The 18,678-nt window shown below is 40.7% G+C and overlaps 1 protein-coding gene across 1 annotated transcript in view; it reads left to right on the top strand.

The window, feature by feature from the left end:
- LSG1 (large 60S subunit nuclear export GTPase 1) overlaps positions 1–18,678 on the top strand; it is a 35,898-nt gene that overhangs the window by 7,677 nt on the left and 9,543 nt on the right. The window contains exons 3-10 of the mRNA XM_086675043.1: positions 596–716; positions 893–979; positions 1,526–1,612; positions 9,499–9,559; positions 10,613–10,789; positions 15,394–15,810; positions 18,296–18,397; positions 18,535–18,678. Of these exons, the coding sequence (XP_086531169.1) occupies positions 596–716; positions 893–979; positions 1,526–1,612; positions 9,499–9,559; positions 10,613–10,789; positions 15,394–15,810; positions 18,296–18,397; positions 18,535–18,678 (1,196 nt within the window). The remainder of the gene's footprint in view (positions 1–595; positions 717–892; positions 980–1,525; positions 1,613–9,498; positions 9,560–10,612; positions 10,790–15,393; positions 15,811–18,295; positions 18,398–18,534) is intronic.

Genomic DNA, 18,678 nt, shown 5'->3' with positions numbered 1-18,678 from the left:
TTTTTTATTTATTAATTTTTTTTTTGAGAGAGAGAGATCAAGCAAGCAAGCACACACACAAAGGAGGCGGGCAGAGGGAGAGGGGAAGGATCTGAAGCAGGCTCCACGCCTAGTACCATGCCCAACATGGGGCTCAATCTCAAGACCGTGAGATTGACCTGAGTCGGATGCTTAACTGACTGAGCCACCCAGGTGCCCCAAGATTTTTTCTTTCATTCCTTTTTTGGAAATTATTTATCCAAGGCTGGAGATATCTAAATCAAGAAAGCTTAAAGGGGCACCTGGGTGGTTCAGTCGGTTAAGTGTCCGACTTCAGCTTAGGTCATGATCTCACAGTTTGTAGGTTCGAGCCCTGAGTCAGGCTCAGTGCTGGCAGCTCAGAGCCTGGAGCCTGCCTCAGATTCTGTGTCTCCGCCCCTCCCCTGTGTATGCTCTCTCTCTGTCTCTCTCTCTCTCAAAAATAAACATTTTTTTTTTTTTTTAAATCAAGCTTAAATTCTGTTTTAGGTACTGTATTTTTAGTTTTGCAGGTAGTGATCAGTATTCACTATCTATGTTGTCACTTCAGTAACAGTACTTTCTTTTCTCTAAACAGAGAAGCTGAATATTAAGTTTGTGCATCCAGAGGCTAGAACTGGACTGCTGTCTTTTGAGGAGAGCCAGAGAATTAAGAAACTCCATGAAAAAAACAAACAATTCCTGAGTGTACCACGGAGGTGAGTTGAACAAGAATGTGGGACATTATAAGGCATAACAAGACCCCTGAGTATAAAATTTTTAATTTGGTGTTCTCTTTTTGCCTGTTTCCTTTTCTCAGCTGTCATTATTAAATCCAAATCCCATTTTATTTTGGTAACTCGTGGATTGTTTTTTCCCTCTGTAATTGTTTCAGACCAAAGTGGGACAAAAACACTAGTCCTGAAGAACTCAAACAGGCAGAGAAAGATAACTTTCTAGAATGGAGACGTCAGCTTGTCCGGTGAGTATTAGAAGATAGGAAGATTTGTCTTGAAATTCTGAGTCTGACATTTTGGTGTGTTTGCACTATTTGCATTTTGAAGGCTTGATTCTTTTAGAAGGGAAATGGTAGATTTCTTCTTATAAGTGCGGTTTCTTTGTGCAACCAGCATTGCTGGGTACTCATGCATCTTTGCCCAGAGATGGTAAATTGATTACTCTGCTCTATTCCTGGCCTTCTCTCTTTTTCATACCCTTCTGTAGCCATTAGTCATCCTGGAGTTCATCACCGCTCTCTTGAGCATTCCTCCAGAAAGAGGTGCGTGGGAGAAATGTCATTTTGTGTGCTAAACTTCCAGGGCTTAAATAGATTAAGTATACAATTTCAAATTTGATTTTCATATTGACTCAGTAGAAAGTATATAAAAACAATTTGATAGTATTTGTGTGCGTGTGTGGGGGGGTGTGTGTGAGCTTATTTTTTAATGCAATTAATTTGAGTGTTTATACTACTGGAAACCATCAGTTATAATCTGGCAAAGATATAAACTTTTCATTCTAAAGCCAGGCTAGAAGAGGAACAAAAGTTACTATTGACTCCATTTGAAAGAAATTTGGACTTTTGGCGCCAGCTGTGGAGGGTGATTGAGAGAAGGTAAGTTACCATTTTCTTTTTGTCTAACCAAGACATTAGTAGTATTACATTAATCATATCTGGATGTTGATGAATGCTCATAGGCTCACGGGGCGGGGTGCTCAGGGCTTAAAGTATGCAAAAAGCTATTGATAATTATTATAAAAACTGAAAATAAGATGCTGTATTTCTTTTAAAATACTGATTTTCTTTTTTTTTTTTTTTTTTTTAGTGAACACTTTGATAGCATGTAGGAATGGTAAATGTTTTCTGTAAGATAAGTTCTAAAGTACCTACAGTTATTTCAGCAAATGTCTGTTGAATCCTATTGGAAATATGGAAAATACGGGTGTGAACAGGAGTAGGTGTCTGACCACAAAGAGAAAATATGTTGGGCAGTGGGCATCAGGGGCACACAAAGGAATGAAATGCAGTCTTGTCAGATGATTCAATACCCAGTAAATCCAAAGTGCTTATGATTCTTGCTGTGTTACAGATAGAAAGGCAGTGGGCTGTGTTCTTACAGAGGAAGGAGCAGCTGATAAGGATTGGGCGGAATCAAGGAGTGGTTTATTTTAATTGGAATTAGATAGTGGTGATGGTTGCACAACTTTGTGTATATACTAAAAACCACTGAATTGCATACTTAGAAAGGGTTAATTTTACCTCAATTATAGGTAAGAGGTGGATTATACCTCAGTTTTTTTTTTTAAGTCATTTACATGCCTTCCCCATCCTGCTCCCTCAGGGGCAGAGACAGGGCTATTGGGCTGGAATATGGGGAAGTCACAGTAACAAGGCAAATCTCTAAGTCTGAAAAAAAGTAGAAGCTTGCTGCTGGTTCCCAGGGTCTGTGCAGGCCCCTTTGATTCAGTTAGGCTTCAGTGAGGTTTGGGAAGACCCACTATGATTCTTCTGGGAACTTCTTTGGAGCAGAGTGGATCTCTCCTTCAGTGCCTCATTAACAGTTGAAGATGTGGACTGCTGAAATGCCTGTTTTCTTATTTCCAAAGAGAAATAATAAGCTTTAAAGTAATGAAACCTCACCTTGGAATACTCCCATCTGCACATTTACAGTATTGTTTTTTCTGTTTGTTTTTTTTTATTTTAGATTTTTTATTATATTGTCTGTCTTTCCTCTCTGTTCCTTTTTTTTTCCATTTATTCTGGTTTCTGACTTTTATGTAAGAGGCCTTTCTCACGTGTCAAGCGATGTTTATTGTCTGTTTGTATCTAAGAATGAAGCATTACAAAGGGGATTGACAAGACCACCTGTTTGGATGGAATTTGACAACTGGTGACTTCACTGTATAGGACTGAACAGGGATCAGTTTTATTTTGTTGGAATACCCCAAGATGTTAGGCTCTATGGGTGTTTTCCCTAGATCCAGTCAGTTTCTTAAAGATAAAAATTCTGTCCTACTGAGAACGTCGCTAAAGGTGGGAGTATAACGCAAGGTGTGTGGGCATGTTCACCATTGGGTATGTAGGCTTGTTTAATCCACCCTTTTTCAGTATAGCATCTCTTTCCCATCTTCTCCTGTTGCTTGAGGTTCCAATTCTGGAGACTCTTGGGTTCATTTTCTCTATAAGAAACCCTAGCCATCTGCTATTGGAATAGGAGAATCAGGCGGTGTAACTGCCAGACTGAACGGAACAGAAGAGAGGACCTAAGAGCTCCTCACCAGATTGATGTCAGTCCCATTCTTCACCCTTGCCTCAAGGCCTTCATCTGATGCCTCTAGTCCCGAGCTCCCTCAGGGCTCTGAGGCGTGAACAGGCTTCTTGATTGCGCTACCATGTCTCAGTTGCTGCTGTTCTTTCTTTCTCTTTATCCTGACGAGCATCAGAGTTTGCTTTCGTTTTTGTAGGTTTTAAGAGGGAACAGAGGTAACCATATGTGTTCCTTCTTCCACATTTGACAGACTTTTTATGTCCCTAAATAAGCTACTGGTTTCCCCAGAGTGAGCCTGTAGCTTCAATAGATTTACAATATTACTTGTTCTGTTAGTTTTATTATGCTGTATTTTTCTGTTTATAAGAGAGAGCGTATTTCTAGCTCAGTATAGTTTAGATCACATGGAAGTGGATCTGAATTACATGGAAATATTTTTTTTTTAATTTTTTTTTTTAACGTTTATTTATTTTTGAGACAGGGAGAGACAGCATGAACAGGGGAGGGCCAGAGAGAGGGAGACACAGAATATGAAGCAGGCTCCAGGCTCTGAGCTATCAGCACAGAGCCCGACGCGGGGCTAGAACTCAACGGACCGCAAAATCATGACCTGAGCCGAAGTCGGCCGCCTAACTGACTGAGCCACCCAGGCTCCCCACATAGAAATATTATTAATAAAGGGACTACTGCCACATTTTTTAACAGGAAATATTTGTTGATGTGTTTTGCATAGCAGATGTCTCCTGTTTGGTAATAAGCTAGCTAAGCCATCTGGCTCTTTAATTTCGAGAGTCGTTATTGGAAAAGATTCGATGTATACCCTGTAATTGAAATGCAGGAAGCTGCTGGGGCACTGAGGGCAGAACACCATATTCCAGTAAGATAAGGCATTATTGTGCTGCATGAGCCTTTTCTGGTATACAGCACTTTGCATGTGCTAATTCAGCACATGAAGCAACTGCCTTTTTTTTTTTTGATGTTTAGTTTATTTTTGAGAGCAAGTGTGAGTGGGGGAGGGGCAGAGAGAGAGGGATACACAGAATCTGAAACAGGCTCCAGGCTCTGAGGTGTCAGCACAGAGCCCGACGAGGGGCTTAAGCCCATGAACCATGAGATCCACCGGAGCCAAAGTTGGACACTTAACCAGCTGAGTCACCCAAGATCCCCAAAGCAAGTGGTCTCAAGTTTGTCTTTTCTTCCTAGCGTTTCTGAGCTCATTATTGTTTCTCCATGTTTGCTGGGTAGACCTAATGTTTGTGGACCTTGCAATTTTAGTTTATTAGGTTTTGTCCATGTTTTGCAGTCATTGTTGCATTTACTGTTAAATCCTCCCAGTTTGAAAGTGGTAGCTATTACCTTAAAGAAGAAATACTGGGACCCACTTAATTACAGAACTTAACAATTTGTCTTAAATTAGCAAGTCTGTGAGTTCCTTTGAATCACATTATGAAGCTGGAAATTGAACTAGTCTGAAAGAAAATGAACTGTGAGGGGCACCTGGGTGGCTCAGTCCTTTAAGCATCTGATTCCTGATTTCGACTCAGGTCATGATTTCTCACTGTTCGTGAGTTCGAGCCCTGCATTGGGCTATGAGTGCAGAGCCTGTTTGGCATTCTCTCTCTCTCTCTCTCTCTCTCTCTCTCTCTCTCTCTCTCTCTCTCTCTCTGCTCATCCCCCTCATGCACGCATGTGCACACTCTTACTCTCAAATAAACTTTGAAAGAAAGAAAGAAAGAAAAAAGAAAGAAAGAAAGAAAAAAAAAAAAGAAAACGCACTTTGATTGTCAAAGCCCTGCCTTATATGATAAGCTTGACTTAATACATTTCCTCAATCTCCAGCCTAGTTGCATAAGCATTACCTCAGAACAGGCCAACCAGACATGGATTTTTAGGAGACTGCCGTAAGTATGTCTGCAGCTTATTTCCTTCCTTCCTTTCTTCCTTCCTTTAAATCCAAGTTAGTTAACATATAGTGTAATAATGGTTTCAGGAGTAGAATTTAGTGATTCATCACTTACTTATAACACCCAGTGTTCATCCCAAACAGTGCCCCCCTCAGTGCCCATCACCCATTTAGGCCATCCCCCTGCCCAACACCCCTCCAGCAACCTTCCGTTTGTTTTCTGTATTTTAAGAGTCCCATATGGTTTGCCTCCCTGTTATTTTTCCTTCCCTTCCCCTATGTTCATCTGTTTTGTTTCATAAATTCCACATCTGAGTGAAATCATATGATAGCTATCTTTTCTGTGACTTAGTTCGCTTAGCATAATACATTCTAGTTCTGTCCACATTGTTGCAAATAGCAAGATTTCATTCTTTTTGATCACTGAGTAATATTCCAGTGTGTGTCACACACATAGGTATACCGCATCTTTTTTCATTCATCAGTCATGGACATTTGGGCTCTTTCCATAATTTGGCTATGGTTGATAGCAGTGTTATAAACATTGGAGGGGGGGTGCATGTGCCCCTTCGAATATGCATTTTTGTATCCTTTGGATAAATACCTAGTAGTGCAGTAGGGGAGCTCTGTTTTTAATTTTTTGAGGAACCTCTCCCTACGGTTCTCCTGAGTGGTTGCACCAGTTTGCATTCCCACCATCAGTGCAAAAGTGTTTCCCTTCTCTGCAGCCTCACCAACATCTGTTGTTTCCTGAGTTGTTCATTTTAGCCATTCTGACAGGTGTGAGGTGGTATCTCAGTGTGGTTTTGATTTGTATTTCCCTGATAACGAGTGATGTTGAGCATTTGTTTCATGTGTCTGTTAGCCATCCAGATGTCTTCTTTGGAAAATTGTTTGTGTCTTTGGTCCATTTCTTCCCTAGGTTATTTGCTCTTTGGGTGTTGAGTTTGATAAGTTCTTTATAGATTTTTGGATACTAACCCTTTATCTGATATGTCATTTGTACCTATCTTCTCCCTTTCTGTCAGTTGCCTTTTAGTTTTGTTGATTGTTTCCTTTGCTGTGCAGAAGCTTTTTATCTTAATGAGGTCCCAATAGTTCATTTTCATTTTTGCTTTTGTTTCCCTTGCCTCTGGAGACCTGTCTAGTAAGAAGTTGCTGTGGTCGAGATTAAAGAGGCTTTTGCCTGCTTTCTCCTCTACGATTTTGATGGCTTCCTGTCATACGTTTTGGTCTTTCATCCATTTTGAGTTTGTTTTTGTGTATGGTGTAAGAAAGTGGTCCAGGTTCATTTTTCTGCATGTCGCTGTCCAGTTTTCCCAGCCCCATTTGCTGAGGAGACTGTCTTTATTCTGTTGGATATTCTTTCCTGCTTGGTAGAAGATTAGTTGGCCATACATTTGTGGGTCCATTTCTGGGTTCTCTATTCTGTTCCATTGATTTGTGTCTGTTTTGTGACAGCACCATAGTGTCTTTGATGATTGCAGTTTTGGTACACAACCTAACCTTACACCTAAAAGAGGTGGAAAAAGAACAGCAGATAACGCCCAAAAACAGCACAAGAAGGGAAATAATAAAGATTAAAGCAGAAATCAATGATAATGAAATTAAAAAAAAATAAACAGATCAACGAAACTAGGAGCTGGGTCTTTGAAAGAATTAACAAAATTGATAAACCTCTAGCCAGATTGATCAAAAAGAAAAAGGAAAGGAGCCAAATAAATAAAATCACAATTGAAAGAGGAGAGATCACAACCAACACCGCAGAAATACAAACAATAATAAGAGAATATTATGAGTAATTATATGCCAACAAGTTGGGCAATCTGGAAGAAATGGATAAATTCCTAGAAACATATATATAAACTACCAGAACTGGAACAGGAAGAAATAGAAAATTGGAACAGACCCATAACCAGTAAAGAAATTGAATCAGTAATAAAAAATCTCCCACAAACAAGAGTCCAGGGCCAGATGGCTTTCCAGGGGAATTCTACCAAACATTGAAAGGATAGTTACTACCTATTCTTTTGAAGCTGTTCCAAAAAATAGAAGTGGAAGGAAAACTTCCAAATTCATTCTGTGAGACCAGCATTATCTTGATTCCAAAACCAGACAAAGACCCCACTAAAAAGGAGAACTACGGACCCTATTTCCCTGATGAACATGGATGCAAAAATTCTCAACAAGATACTAGCAAATCAAATCCAACACTACATTAAAAAAAAAAAAAAATTACCATGATCAAGTGAGATTTATTTCTGGGCTATAGGGGTCGTTCAGTATTCCCAAATCAATCAGTGTGATACATCACATTAATAAAAGAAAGGAGAAGAACCACATGATCCTCTCAGTAGATGCAGAAAAAGAATTTGACGAAATACAGCATCCTTTCTTGATAAAAAATTTCAAGAAAGTAGGTATAGAAGGAACATACGTCAACATCATAAAGGCCGTATATGAAAGACCACAGCTGATATCATCCTTAATGGGAAAAAACTGAGAGCTTTCCCCCCAAGGTCAGGAACATGACCGGGATATCCAATCTCACCACTGCTGTTCAACACAGGACTGAAAATTCTGGCCTCAGCAATCAGACAACAAAAAGAAAAGGCATTCGTATTGACAAAAAAGCAGTTAAACTTTAACTCTTTGCAAACAACATGATACTCCACTTTTGGAAAACCCAAAAGACTCCACAAAAAAACTGCTAGAACTGATTGATAAGTTCAGCAAGGTCACAGGATGTAAGCTCAATGTACACAAATTGGTTGCATGTCTTCTATACTCTAATAATGAAGCAGCAGAAAGTGAAATCAAGGAATCAGTCCCATTTACAGTTGCACCAAAAAGACCTAGGAATGAAATACGTAGGAATAAACCTAACCAAAGAGTAAAAGATCTGTATACTGAAAACAAAGAAAGCTTATGAAAGAAATTGAAGAGGACACAAAGAAATGGAAAAGCATTTCATATGCTCATGGATTAGAGGAACAAATATTGTTAAAATGTCTATACTAACCAAAGCAATCAACACATTCAGTGCAATCCCTATCAAAATACCACCAGCATTCTTCACAGAGCTAGAACAAACAATTGTAAAATTTGTATGGAACCATCTATCTCTTCCTCCCCCGCTTGCACTCTGTCTCTCTCAAAAATAAATGAAGATTAAAAATAAATGGGGTGCCTGGGTGGCTGAGTCAGTTGAGCGTCTAACTTCGGATCAGGTCATGATCTCACGGTTTGTGGGTTCAAGCCTTGTGTCAGGCTCTGTGCTAACAGCTTGGAGCCTGGAGCCTACTTCAGATTCTGTGTCTCCCTCTCTCTCTGTTCGTCCCCTGCCTGCACTCTCTCCCTCTCTCTCTCTCTCTCTCAAAAATAAATAAAGTTTAAAAAAAAAAAATTTAAATTTGTATGGAACCAGAAGAGATCCCGAATAGCCAAAGTAATGTTGAAAAAGAAAACCAAAGCTGGAAGGATCACAATTCCAGACTTACTTCCTTCCAGTGGCAGTTGCGGCTGCCCCTTAGAGCATCTTTCCTAGGCACAGAGGCAGGATGGGAAGGGTGATCCTCCCAGGGAAGTGAGATACTTATTCTTGCAGTGCTAGGGTGCTGTAGTCCCCACTACATTTGTGAGGGCTTTAAGGAGCTTGTATCAGCTACAGAAGGTTCTCTTACTCCTGCATCTTCTATGTGACAGAAGTTGGACTCATCATTCCTGCTTCAGTGTGGCATCTTAAGTTGATATTTTCCTGTTTTGTATTTGTGCCATTTAAACACACTGTTGGAACTGATGGATGATGATTTGCTGGATGTATGCTTTCTCTTGTCAGCCCTGGGTTTAAAAAACATACAGGCTTTGATAGTGGCTGCTGTCAGCAAGTGATTTATTAGTTTTCTTTTGAGGTCTTAACCCCAGTGTGGATTAGGTACTGAGTATGCAGTAGACCTCATCTTGGATTAAAGTATTTGGAATACTCTTTTGCCTCACCAGGAGAGTTTACTAGAAGATCCAGTTGAAGTTTTAGCAATGAAACATCATCAGGGTCCTCTCGGACAGAAAACAGCAAGAGAATGTTATGATTACAGGCATGTCCTCTGGTCCAGACTGAGCTCCCTTCGAGCTCCATCAGGAGTAGCTGGTGACCTTAGACAAGTTACTTAACTGTCCTAAGCTTCAGTTTCCTCATACATAAACTGGGGATAATTATACCTTAAAACGATTGATGTGCCAAGTGCTAATATATGGACAGTGTTTGCTATTATTATTATGTGGTCATGTTTCACTTCACAATGATTGGAGTATCTCATATTTCTTTTTCAGTGATATCGTGGTCCAAATAGTAGATGCTAGAAACCCACTCCTGTTTAGATGTGAGGACTTGGTAAGTAAAGTGTGACAAAATTCATATGTGCAGTCCTCAGAGCCGCGGTGGGAGGACGGCCTCACTGACAGCAGTAACTGTAGGCAAGCGTTCTGTTCCCTCCTCTAGCTTCAAGTAGGCCCCCTCTCCTCCCAGGGTCGGGCGCTTACACACTGCTGCTGTTTAGACAGGTGTTTTCCTTCTAAAACAGTCATTTTCGTCTGCAGGAAGGGACAAACACCTGAACTCTCTAGCTTCTAGTTTAGAAGCCAATTTGTTAATAGATATTTGCCAGTGTTTCTCATTTTTTAAGAGACATCGGTTTAAATAACATTGTACTTTTTACTCCCGTCTTACCCATCCTGTCGTGTTCTCTCTCCTCACACCTTACTTACTACCTGCTGTGATATTTTACAGTGAACTGTTTGTAAAACACCACAGGTAGTAATAATTAAGGAGTGAAGATTACATGAAAGAATGTAATACAGGCTTTGGATTAGTACAACACTGTACATATGTGAAGTATTCCTATTTGTGTTTGAGGACCATGATAGTAATAGTACAGGATATTTTTAAATCCATTGGTGAGAGACAAAAATCTCATTTGTGAAACTCTTGTGAAGTCACACTCTGGTGTGTTCCCTAATGAAGAGCTGTGTTTGGGAATTAATATCAATTAATCGAGTCTTGTTTTTCTTTTAGTCCCTGCTGGCTGACAAATCTAGCTCTGCAGTTCTTTAACTGTGTAAAAGAAATACTTCGGCAGTATCAGAGAGAGGAACAACAGTATTTAAAGTGGAAAGATCTATTACCCTTCAGCAGGACAGGAGAGCATTTCATTTTACCCTTTCCAATTTTTTATGTTGAGGGTACTTCTAAGTGTATGTGACCTACCTTTCTCAGAGCTTACTGGAAGGATCATTAGAATGTAGCAGGATGAAAACTCTTTAAATTAGGGTTGACTTAAAACTAGGGGCAGTAAAAATTTTTAGTCATACTTGGGGGTCTTCAGTATAATTTGCCCAATATTTACTTGTTTGAAGAGGCCTTTCTAAATACCTTTGTCTTGCCCAGGAATGTTACGTGAAAGAAATAGATGACAGTAAGGAAAATGTCATTCTGATAAATAAGGCAGACTTGCTGACTGCTGAGCAGCGGAGTGCCTGGGCCACATACTTTGAAAAAGAAAATGTGAAGATTATCTTCTGGTCGGCTTTGGCTGAAGCCATTCAACTGATTGGTGACTCTGAGGTAACCTGAGGGCTTTTTCAGGTTGGGTTTCTGGGAGGAAGATTTCAGTTTCTGGTTAGTAAGCTTTGGGTTGGTTGGTTGGTTGGTTGGTTGGTTTGAAGTTTTATGGGAATTCAGGGATTTTTGTTGGTTCCCTAAATGCTCTGATAGTAGGATGATCTATACTATAGAAAAATGAATCACAAGGTTGCTTTCTCTGGTTGTCAAATAGTCTGACATCTTTGGGGCTCTGTGTTACACACTGACACTAGCTAAAATTTTTAATTCTTTTAGATTTTCGGCAGGAAGTTGAATAGGAAGTTTCATAATGACTTTAATAATAGTTTTTAACAGGAGGCGGTGACAACCAAAGCCTGTACCTCTACTTCTCAGGACTTGATTAGAATCTCTTTTGACATTGTTTTCAAAACGAAATGAAGTAATCCTAAAGCTATACCATGTTCTCTTTTAACCCAAATTTTACAGAAACAATTTGGGGGTGGGGTGGTGGCGTGAATGTGTGTGTGTTTTAAGTTTATTTATTTTGAGAGAGAGAGCGAGCGTGCACAAGCAGGGTAGAGGCAGAGAGAGAGGATCCCAAGCACAGAGCCCGATGTGAGACTCGAACCCACAAACTGCGAGGTTATAACCTGAGCTGAAGGCAGATGCTTAACTCACTGAGCTGAAGGCGCCCTGTGTGCTTGTTTTAAGTAATCTCTACACCCAATCTCCACCCATCGTAGGGCTTGAACTCACAGATCGAGTCACATGCTCCACCAACTGAGCCAGCCAGGTGCCCCTGGGGTTTGTTTTTTAATAAAAAATATAACTAATAACTAATAATAACTATGAAATGAAATTAGTAGTAGAATCTTAGATCTGGAAGAGACCTAAAGTAATACTTTTTTTCCTAGCCTTCTCCTTTTATCTCTGTCAACCATGTATTGACTTGTGTGTTGAGCTGGGTATCAGTGAATATAATACCCTCTCCTGATGAGTTTATAGGTTAGCTCACCTCCATGGCAAACAGTCAGATAATCTCTCTGTGACTACATTAAATGACAGAGACCTGGTAGCTCACTGTTCCTGTCTTCATTTAGAAAGTTCCTCAGGGGTGTCAGCGTGGCTCAGTTGGTCCAGCTCTTGATTTCAGCTCAGGTCATGATCCCAGGGTCATGGGTCTAGCCCCCTGTTGATCTCCATGCTGAGAGTGGAGCCTGCTTAAGATTCTGCCTCTCCTGCCTCTCTCCCCTCCCCCACTCCCTCATCCACCCCCACACCCCGCTTGCTCGCGCATGCACACACACACTATGTCTCTCAATAAAAAAAAAAAAAAAAAAATGTTAAAGAAAGAAAGTTTTTCAGTTTAGTGAAGCTAAGTTGGCCTCCCTAACCCTTGATCTAAGGACTCTTCCTTTGTCCCCTTAGTTCTCTTCTGCAAACTGTATGTATTTTCTGCCTTTCTATTCATTATGGACACAATATCTGGGGCACTCTTCATCTCAAGTGCCTGTTTGCCTGTGTCAGGATAACATTAAAATTGGTGGCACCTAATTGAATATGTTATTCTAGATATGGTTTGCCCAGGATGTATACAGAGAGACTATTAACTTCTTGTAATCAGGATACTCCTAGTAATTCAGAGTTTTTGTTAATTCACCCCATTTCAAAGGAGCTATATTATGGTCTTGGCTAATTTAACCTGTGAACAACCAAATCCCTCAAATATCTTTTCAAAATGAGAAGACTTAATGCAAATCTCGCCCCATATTTACATATGGAAAAAGTTTTTGTGTTTGTGGTTGGTTTTTGTTTGTTTTTGAGAGAGAGAGCGCGCACGAGCACACGCACAAGAGAGCGCAAGTGAGGGAGGAGCAGAGAGAGGGGGCAGACAGAGGATCCAAATTGGGCCCTACACTGACAGCAGCAAGCCCAGTGCGGGGCTCGAACTCAGAAACCATGAGATCATGACCTGAGCTTAATTCAGATGTTCAACCAAGTGAGCCACTCAGGCTCAACTTAGGACAGTATTGTTCCTCTGAAATATTGTTAGTGTTTGGGGTTAAGGTAGAGAATTCATTTTGGTTGTGCAATTTGCTTTTCTCTCCTTCTAGCTTTGAATCTGCAGATGTTGTGTGTTTGTGCTTCTGTATATTCTTTCCAGTCATTGATGTTAAACAGGTCAGAACCAAGGGGAGAGCTCTGTAACCTTTTGTGAACTTACTAAGCACTTGGTACTAATAAGCATTCTGATGTGATGAATACAGATGTGTTTGCAAGGATAGAACAGTAAGGATCATTCTGTTGTTACTATTGTTAATAAAAACTAACCCATAAAAAGTTTATTCTGTGCCAGGCACCACTGTCCTAAGTACTTTGTATATTTTATTCATTTAATCTTTTCAACAGTAAATGTAAGTGCTTATTATCCTCAGGTAGTCTGGCTTCCTAGTTTGTCCTCTTAACCATTATTTCTGTTTCCCCTCTTTCCTGGAAGCCAGCATCTTACTGAAGGTTTTTGTTGTTGTATTTTTAAATTATCAAAAATGAGAAAAGGATTAGTTTCTACATCTGTAGTCTTCCCTGAACTGTTACCAAGTAGTACGTTCCACTTTTTTACATAATCTGTTCTCAGGAAACCCTTGTTGCCTCCTGTTGATGACTATCTTTTTAGGGCTCACCAGCTGCCTTGTGGACTTACTCCCATATCCAACTCCGAGTTAACAGTGTGTGGTTATGGAAGATATTCTTTCTTCCTTCTTAAGTTAGCCATCATTTACTCCTCCCAAGTCTTCTGAAGTCTCTGATGTTTTTCATGATTTCTCAAGACCAATAACTAACTACTGTTGCGATGTATCAATAATCACATCTGTCATTTGAGTATCAAACATGAACTTACTAGAAATAGTTTGATAATCACTGTACTCGCCTATCTGAAGCTTGGTTCTTCCTTTACAGTTGTTTAACCCCTTCTTATTTGAAAGAGCATGACAGTTTTCAAGCCGAGTACCTTAGTTTTTTCTTGGCCAACTGTTAAATTGCACTGTTTTCCTAAGAAATTGGCTTTCCCCTTATTTTTATTTTACTGGTAACTGCCACAAAGTCCTTCTGTTGTCCTTCTCATTTTTCCTGAACCTAAACTGCTTCTAGTTTTAGGTGGGGTCTTTTTTAAAAGTCTTTATTTATTTATTTTGAGAGAGAGAGTGCACGTGCATTGGGCGGGGCAGAGAGAGAAATTCCCAAGCAGGCTCTGCACTGTCATCGCAGAGCCCCATATACAAACCCACAAACCAACTGAACCATCGAGGTGCCCCTGGTTCACATTATTGTTACCTGTTTCTTTCATATTTTGAAATGATCCAGAAGAGTTCACGGTGAAGACACACCATCTTCTTTACACTCATTGTTCATTTCTCATAGAAATTGCTCCCAGTTCTGTAGTTCTGTTAGAAGCCATACTGTTTTGTTGTGGGTTGTTTTTTTTTTTTAAGTTTTTTCTTTTTTTTTTGAGAGAGAGAACATGAGCAGGGGAGGGCGAGAGAGAGAGAGAGAGAGAAAGAGAGAGAGAATCCCAAGCAGGCCCTGCACTGTCAGCACAGAGCCCAACGTGGGGCTCAAACCCACGAATCATGAGATCATAGAGTTGAATGCTTAACCAACTGAGCCACATAGGCACCCTCATGCTGTTTCTTTTTGACTCACCAGGCTTGACTGTGAAATCATGCCTATTTTCTGTGATGGTTTATGTCACTACTTTCCTAAAATTTAGGATACCTGTTTAACTCCCTGTGTCCTCTTCTGTGACAATTACCCATTCTAACATTAGGTAATTTAGAAATGATGCCAGGTTTGCATCACTTCTAAATCCAGACCAATTCACTCTTGTTGATACAAATCAATATAGTAATACCATAAATTGTCTTAGTTTTGCTTTAATATCAGTAGGAATTCAGAAGAATTTACACATCCCTAAAGAGTAAATGATTTTTATCTTTTTTTTCTTTTTTGCATATGTGAATAATTTTCGCATGTGGAGTTGAGTTTTGTTTATTTCATCCTGAGGGAGCTGTGCTGCACAGCACTTTGATTTATTAAAGGGAATTATAAAGGAATAGCAGTTTCCTTAAATATGCAAACCAGAGTCTTTAAAAATGCAAATGTAAAAAACTCAAATTATAAATTCTGCCCTTCTTGCTTTGTGCAGAGAAGAGAATGTTAAATGTTTTATTGTTAACGAGAAATGCTTTATTCTATAGGCCGTTGTAAAATGGCATACTGACAAAGAATTCAGCTTGACATGGGCTTTTCTAAGGTCTTGCTTTCTTTAAAGATGTATCTATTACAGAAGTAACGCATGTTGTTTGTACAGAGTTCAAATAATACAGGAACGCATAAAGTGACAGTCCACTGTTCCTCCCGTCCCCAGAGGGCACCACTGTTGATAGTTTGGTTGTGTCCTTGCACTGAAAGACTTACATTATCTCCCTGTTTTCACTTTTTCTGGTCTCCTTCATGGCTTTTCTAGTCCTCTGTTCTTCAATAACCAACTCTGAATACTTTCATTAGAATGAAAGATGCCATTGTTCTACCCTTCTGAACTTTTGCGGTTTCTGTTATTTCATCAGGAACATGTGAACGAGGGTGCTGGAGAAGCCAACACAACCGAGTCTGAAAACTCCAGTTGTGATGAGGCTGAAAATCCTCACAGTGAGACCGAACACCTCCTGGATGGGGAATCCCCGCCACTTGGTGAAGTTGCCAGTAGCGATGAAGACAACAGTGAGTACGAGGACTGTCAGGAGGAGGAGGAGGAAGTTTGGCAGACGTGTTCGGAAGAGGACAGCAACCCTGACGAAGAGCCCTGTGGCTGGGACAGGAAGGAAAGCTGTACTGTGGATTCTGAGGCTCAGGGCAGGAACACCCTGGAGAAGAGGCACACACGCAATTTCAGCCACCTGGTATCAAGGCAGGAGTTATTGGAGATCTTTAAGCAGCTACACACTGGGAAGAAAGTGAAAGACGGACAGCTTACCGTTGGACTGGTAAGGTGAAATAGGTCCTGAGATTGTTACCACATGGGTATCTTTATATCCAATCCATTGGTAGCTACACTGGAATCCAAGGGACTACTAACCAGGCTTCTGGCATCATTGGGAACGTTATTGCCCTCTTGTTGCCCACTGGCATTGTGGGAGTAGGCAGTGTGACAGGAAAAGTCAAAAGTGTACTCTTTCAAGGCTTACATTGGCTATACCTCTTTTCATAGTAATTATCTTCTCCCACCTCCTTCCAGTTCAGCGCTACCAGTCATGTGACTTTCCAAGAAGTACTTGGAAGAGAGCACTTTTAAGACCATTTTCACTCTTCCAGGTCAATATTCTTACCTTCTGGAGGCTTATGGTATCATGTGATCCTTACGAATTTGTACTGTAAATGTTCCAGATGCATTCTAGGGAGAATCCCAACATCTTTGGGCCAGGTACAACAAGATTGGTGCTTTGGTTGCATAAGAATAGGGGAAAGGAGGGGCGACTGGGTGGCTCCGTTGGTTGATCCTCCGACTTCGGCTCAGGTCATGATCTCACAGTTCATGAGTTCCAGCCCCATATCTGGCTCATGGCTTACAGTGTGGAGCCTGCTTCGGATCCTCTGTCCCCCTCTCTCTGCCCCTTTCCCGCTAGTGCACATGTGTGCACACTCTCTCAAAAATAAACAAAAAACGGGAAAGGAGATCACGTCCCTAGCTACATATACACTAATTCTAGAGGTGGCTGTGAGAAGTACCCAAACCTCAGGGGTGTACAGCAGAGCTCCAGACGGCCCCATCTTTAGCTAAGGAAGTGTAAGATGTTAGGGAAGGTATCTTATAGATCTTCCATCCAAGCAAGAAAACAAAACTGAAAGAAAGTAGATCATGGCAGCCTTAAAATCTTCTAGCTTTTAAGTTACGTGCCGAGTAGAGCAATCCTAATTGCTTTGAAGCACTGTCCCCCTCCCAAAGCGTACTTAAAATGATTATAGCAGATTGACATTTTATTTTAGAACACTAGTTAAAGGAATTGTCCCTGGAGCCAGGCAGACCTAGTGTAATTCCCAGTTCTACAGTGGAACAGATTTACTTGCTATAAATTTTGGGAAATGTAGCTAATTTCTGTTAGCTTTACAACTCCACTTCTATATATTATTGCTAAAAATTCATTTTCTATATGCCACCAGAAAGCCCAGCTTCCCTAAAAGCTAGTTTATTTCTCACATTTACGGACATGCTAAGCAGCCTCGCCACTTTCTAAATGTCTTCCTCTAGAAATCTTGAAAATAGGTTAATTTACTCATTCTGTGAACATTTATTGATCACTGGCCACATGCCAGGTGTCCTGCTGGGCCGTGACAGTCAGTGTATCTCCACCCTCCCAGAACTTCTAATTCCAAGTGTAGGGAGTGGTAGAGAGGACGGACATCCATCGCTATATAGGAGTTGTATAATGAGGAGCCTGGTCTGCAGGAGGTGGGGGAGATGACAGCAACAGAAGTCCCCTGCCCCCAACAAAGGACATGTAAACAAATGGTAACATGTTATGTAATCAAGATATAAATAAACACAAAACATGAGAATATTGAAATTAATGAGCAGTTGTCTAACATATTTATGTAAGAGGTTGCACCTTAAAGTACAATGTGACAATGGAAGGAAGGGCCTTCAGACAAACAAGGTAAAGGTTTAAACCAAGCCCCAAGAATGGAAGTATGTCCATGGACCAGCAGGTGGCAGTATGGCTAAGCATGGAGAGGGGCAAGAGCGAAGCTGAGCAATGGAAGTGATGTGTTACGAGGCTTGTACTGGGGGTGGAAGGTTTGGAGTTTTATGTTCCATGGGATCAGTATTTGTAATCTTCCAGTCATGCTGACGGAGGATAGTTTGAACCAAGTAAGAAGGAATTGGATTTAGAGGTACAGGGAAAAAAACCTAAGAAAAAGCCTGGAGCAAGACTGGCATGATTTGAGCATTTATTTGAGAATCTTTATATGATCCTGCTAAGACTCACTGAAGAGTTTTAATAGCTTGTTAACCCACAGCAAGTCCATGTGCCATTTACCATTGTTAACCAATAAGATAGAAGCTTGCTGGTAAGTTACTAAAAATTAAAAGTGATTGTATGTTGTGATGATTAAAATACCTATCTGATGCTTGACTTCACCCACAGTGTGGAAAATACAACAGAAACTGAAATGCCTGTAAGATGGGACATCGTGGGTAGAGCTGAGAACAAGGGGCTGAGGTTTACTGTAATATCTGCTGTTACAGCAAGACCTCTACAAATAAAATGTACTTTAGCTTGACTGTGCATCACTGGAGACCTGTCTGAATAAATACATCCACACTGCAGGGGAACAAATTGTCCACAAACAGCACCTATTTCAAATAATCTTTTGAAGCAACCAGACACGCTGGAGTTGCACTATTTATGTATCATCTTTGGGTTTGATACACGTACTGTCAGACGCTAGTAACTTAGGTGTCTCTTGCAGGTGGGCTACCCGAATGTTGGTAAGAGTTCCACAATCAACACCATCATGGGCAACAAGAAAGTGTCTGTGTCTGCCACACCTGGTCACACCAAGCATTTTCAGGTATTTCTGCAGCATCAGCCTGTTTCCTCCTTAGCCACTTCCTCCGGCTGGGTTTTCTGAGTTCTTCACCACTCGCGTGGTGGTCTTTTCCCTTCCTCTGCTGTGTGCCCAGCGTAAACCTCTCACTTGTCTTTCAGACTCTCTATGTGGAACCTGGCCTCTGCTTATGTGACTGCCCGGGCCTGGTGATGCCATCCTTCGTCTCTACCAAGGCAGAAATGACTTGCAATGGAATCCTCCCTATTGACCAAATGAGAGACCACGTTCCCCCTGTGTCACTA

This window comes from Puma concolor, chromosome C2 (genome assembly GCF_028749965.1).
Source record: "Puma concolor isolate L17-30 chromosome C2, mPumCon1.1.hap2, whole genome shotgun sequence".
In the NCBI taxonomy this organism is placed as follows: domain Eukaryota; kingdom Metazoa; phylum Chordata; class Mammalia; order Carnivora; family Felidae; genus Puma; species Puma concolor.
The sequence above is the reverse complement of the archived record's forward strand: the minus strand, read 5'-3'. Positions and strand labels throughout refer to the sequence as shown.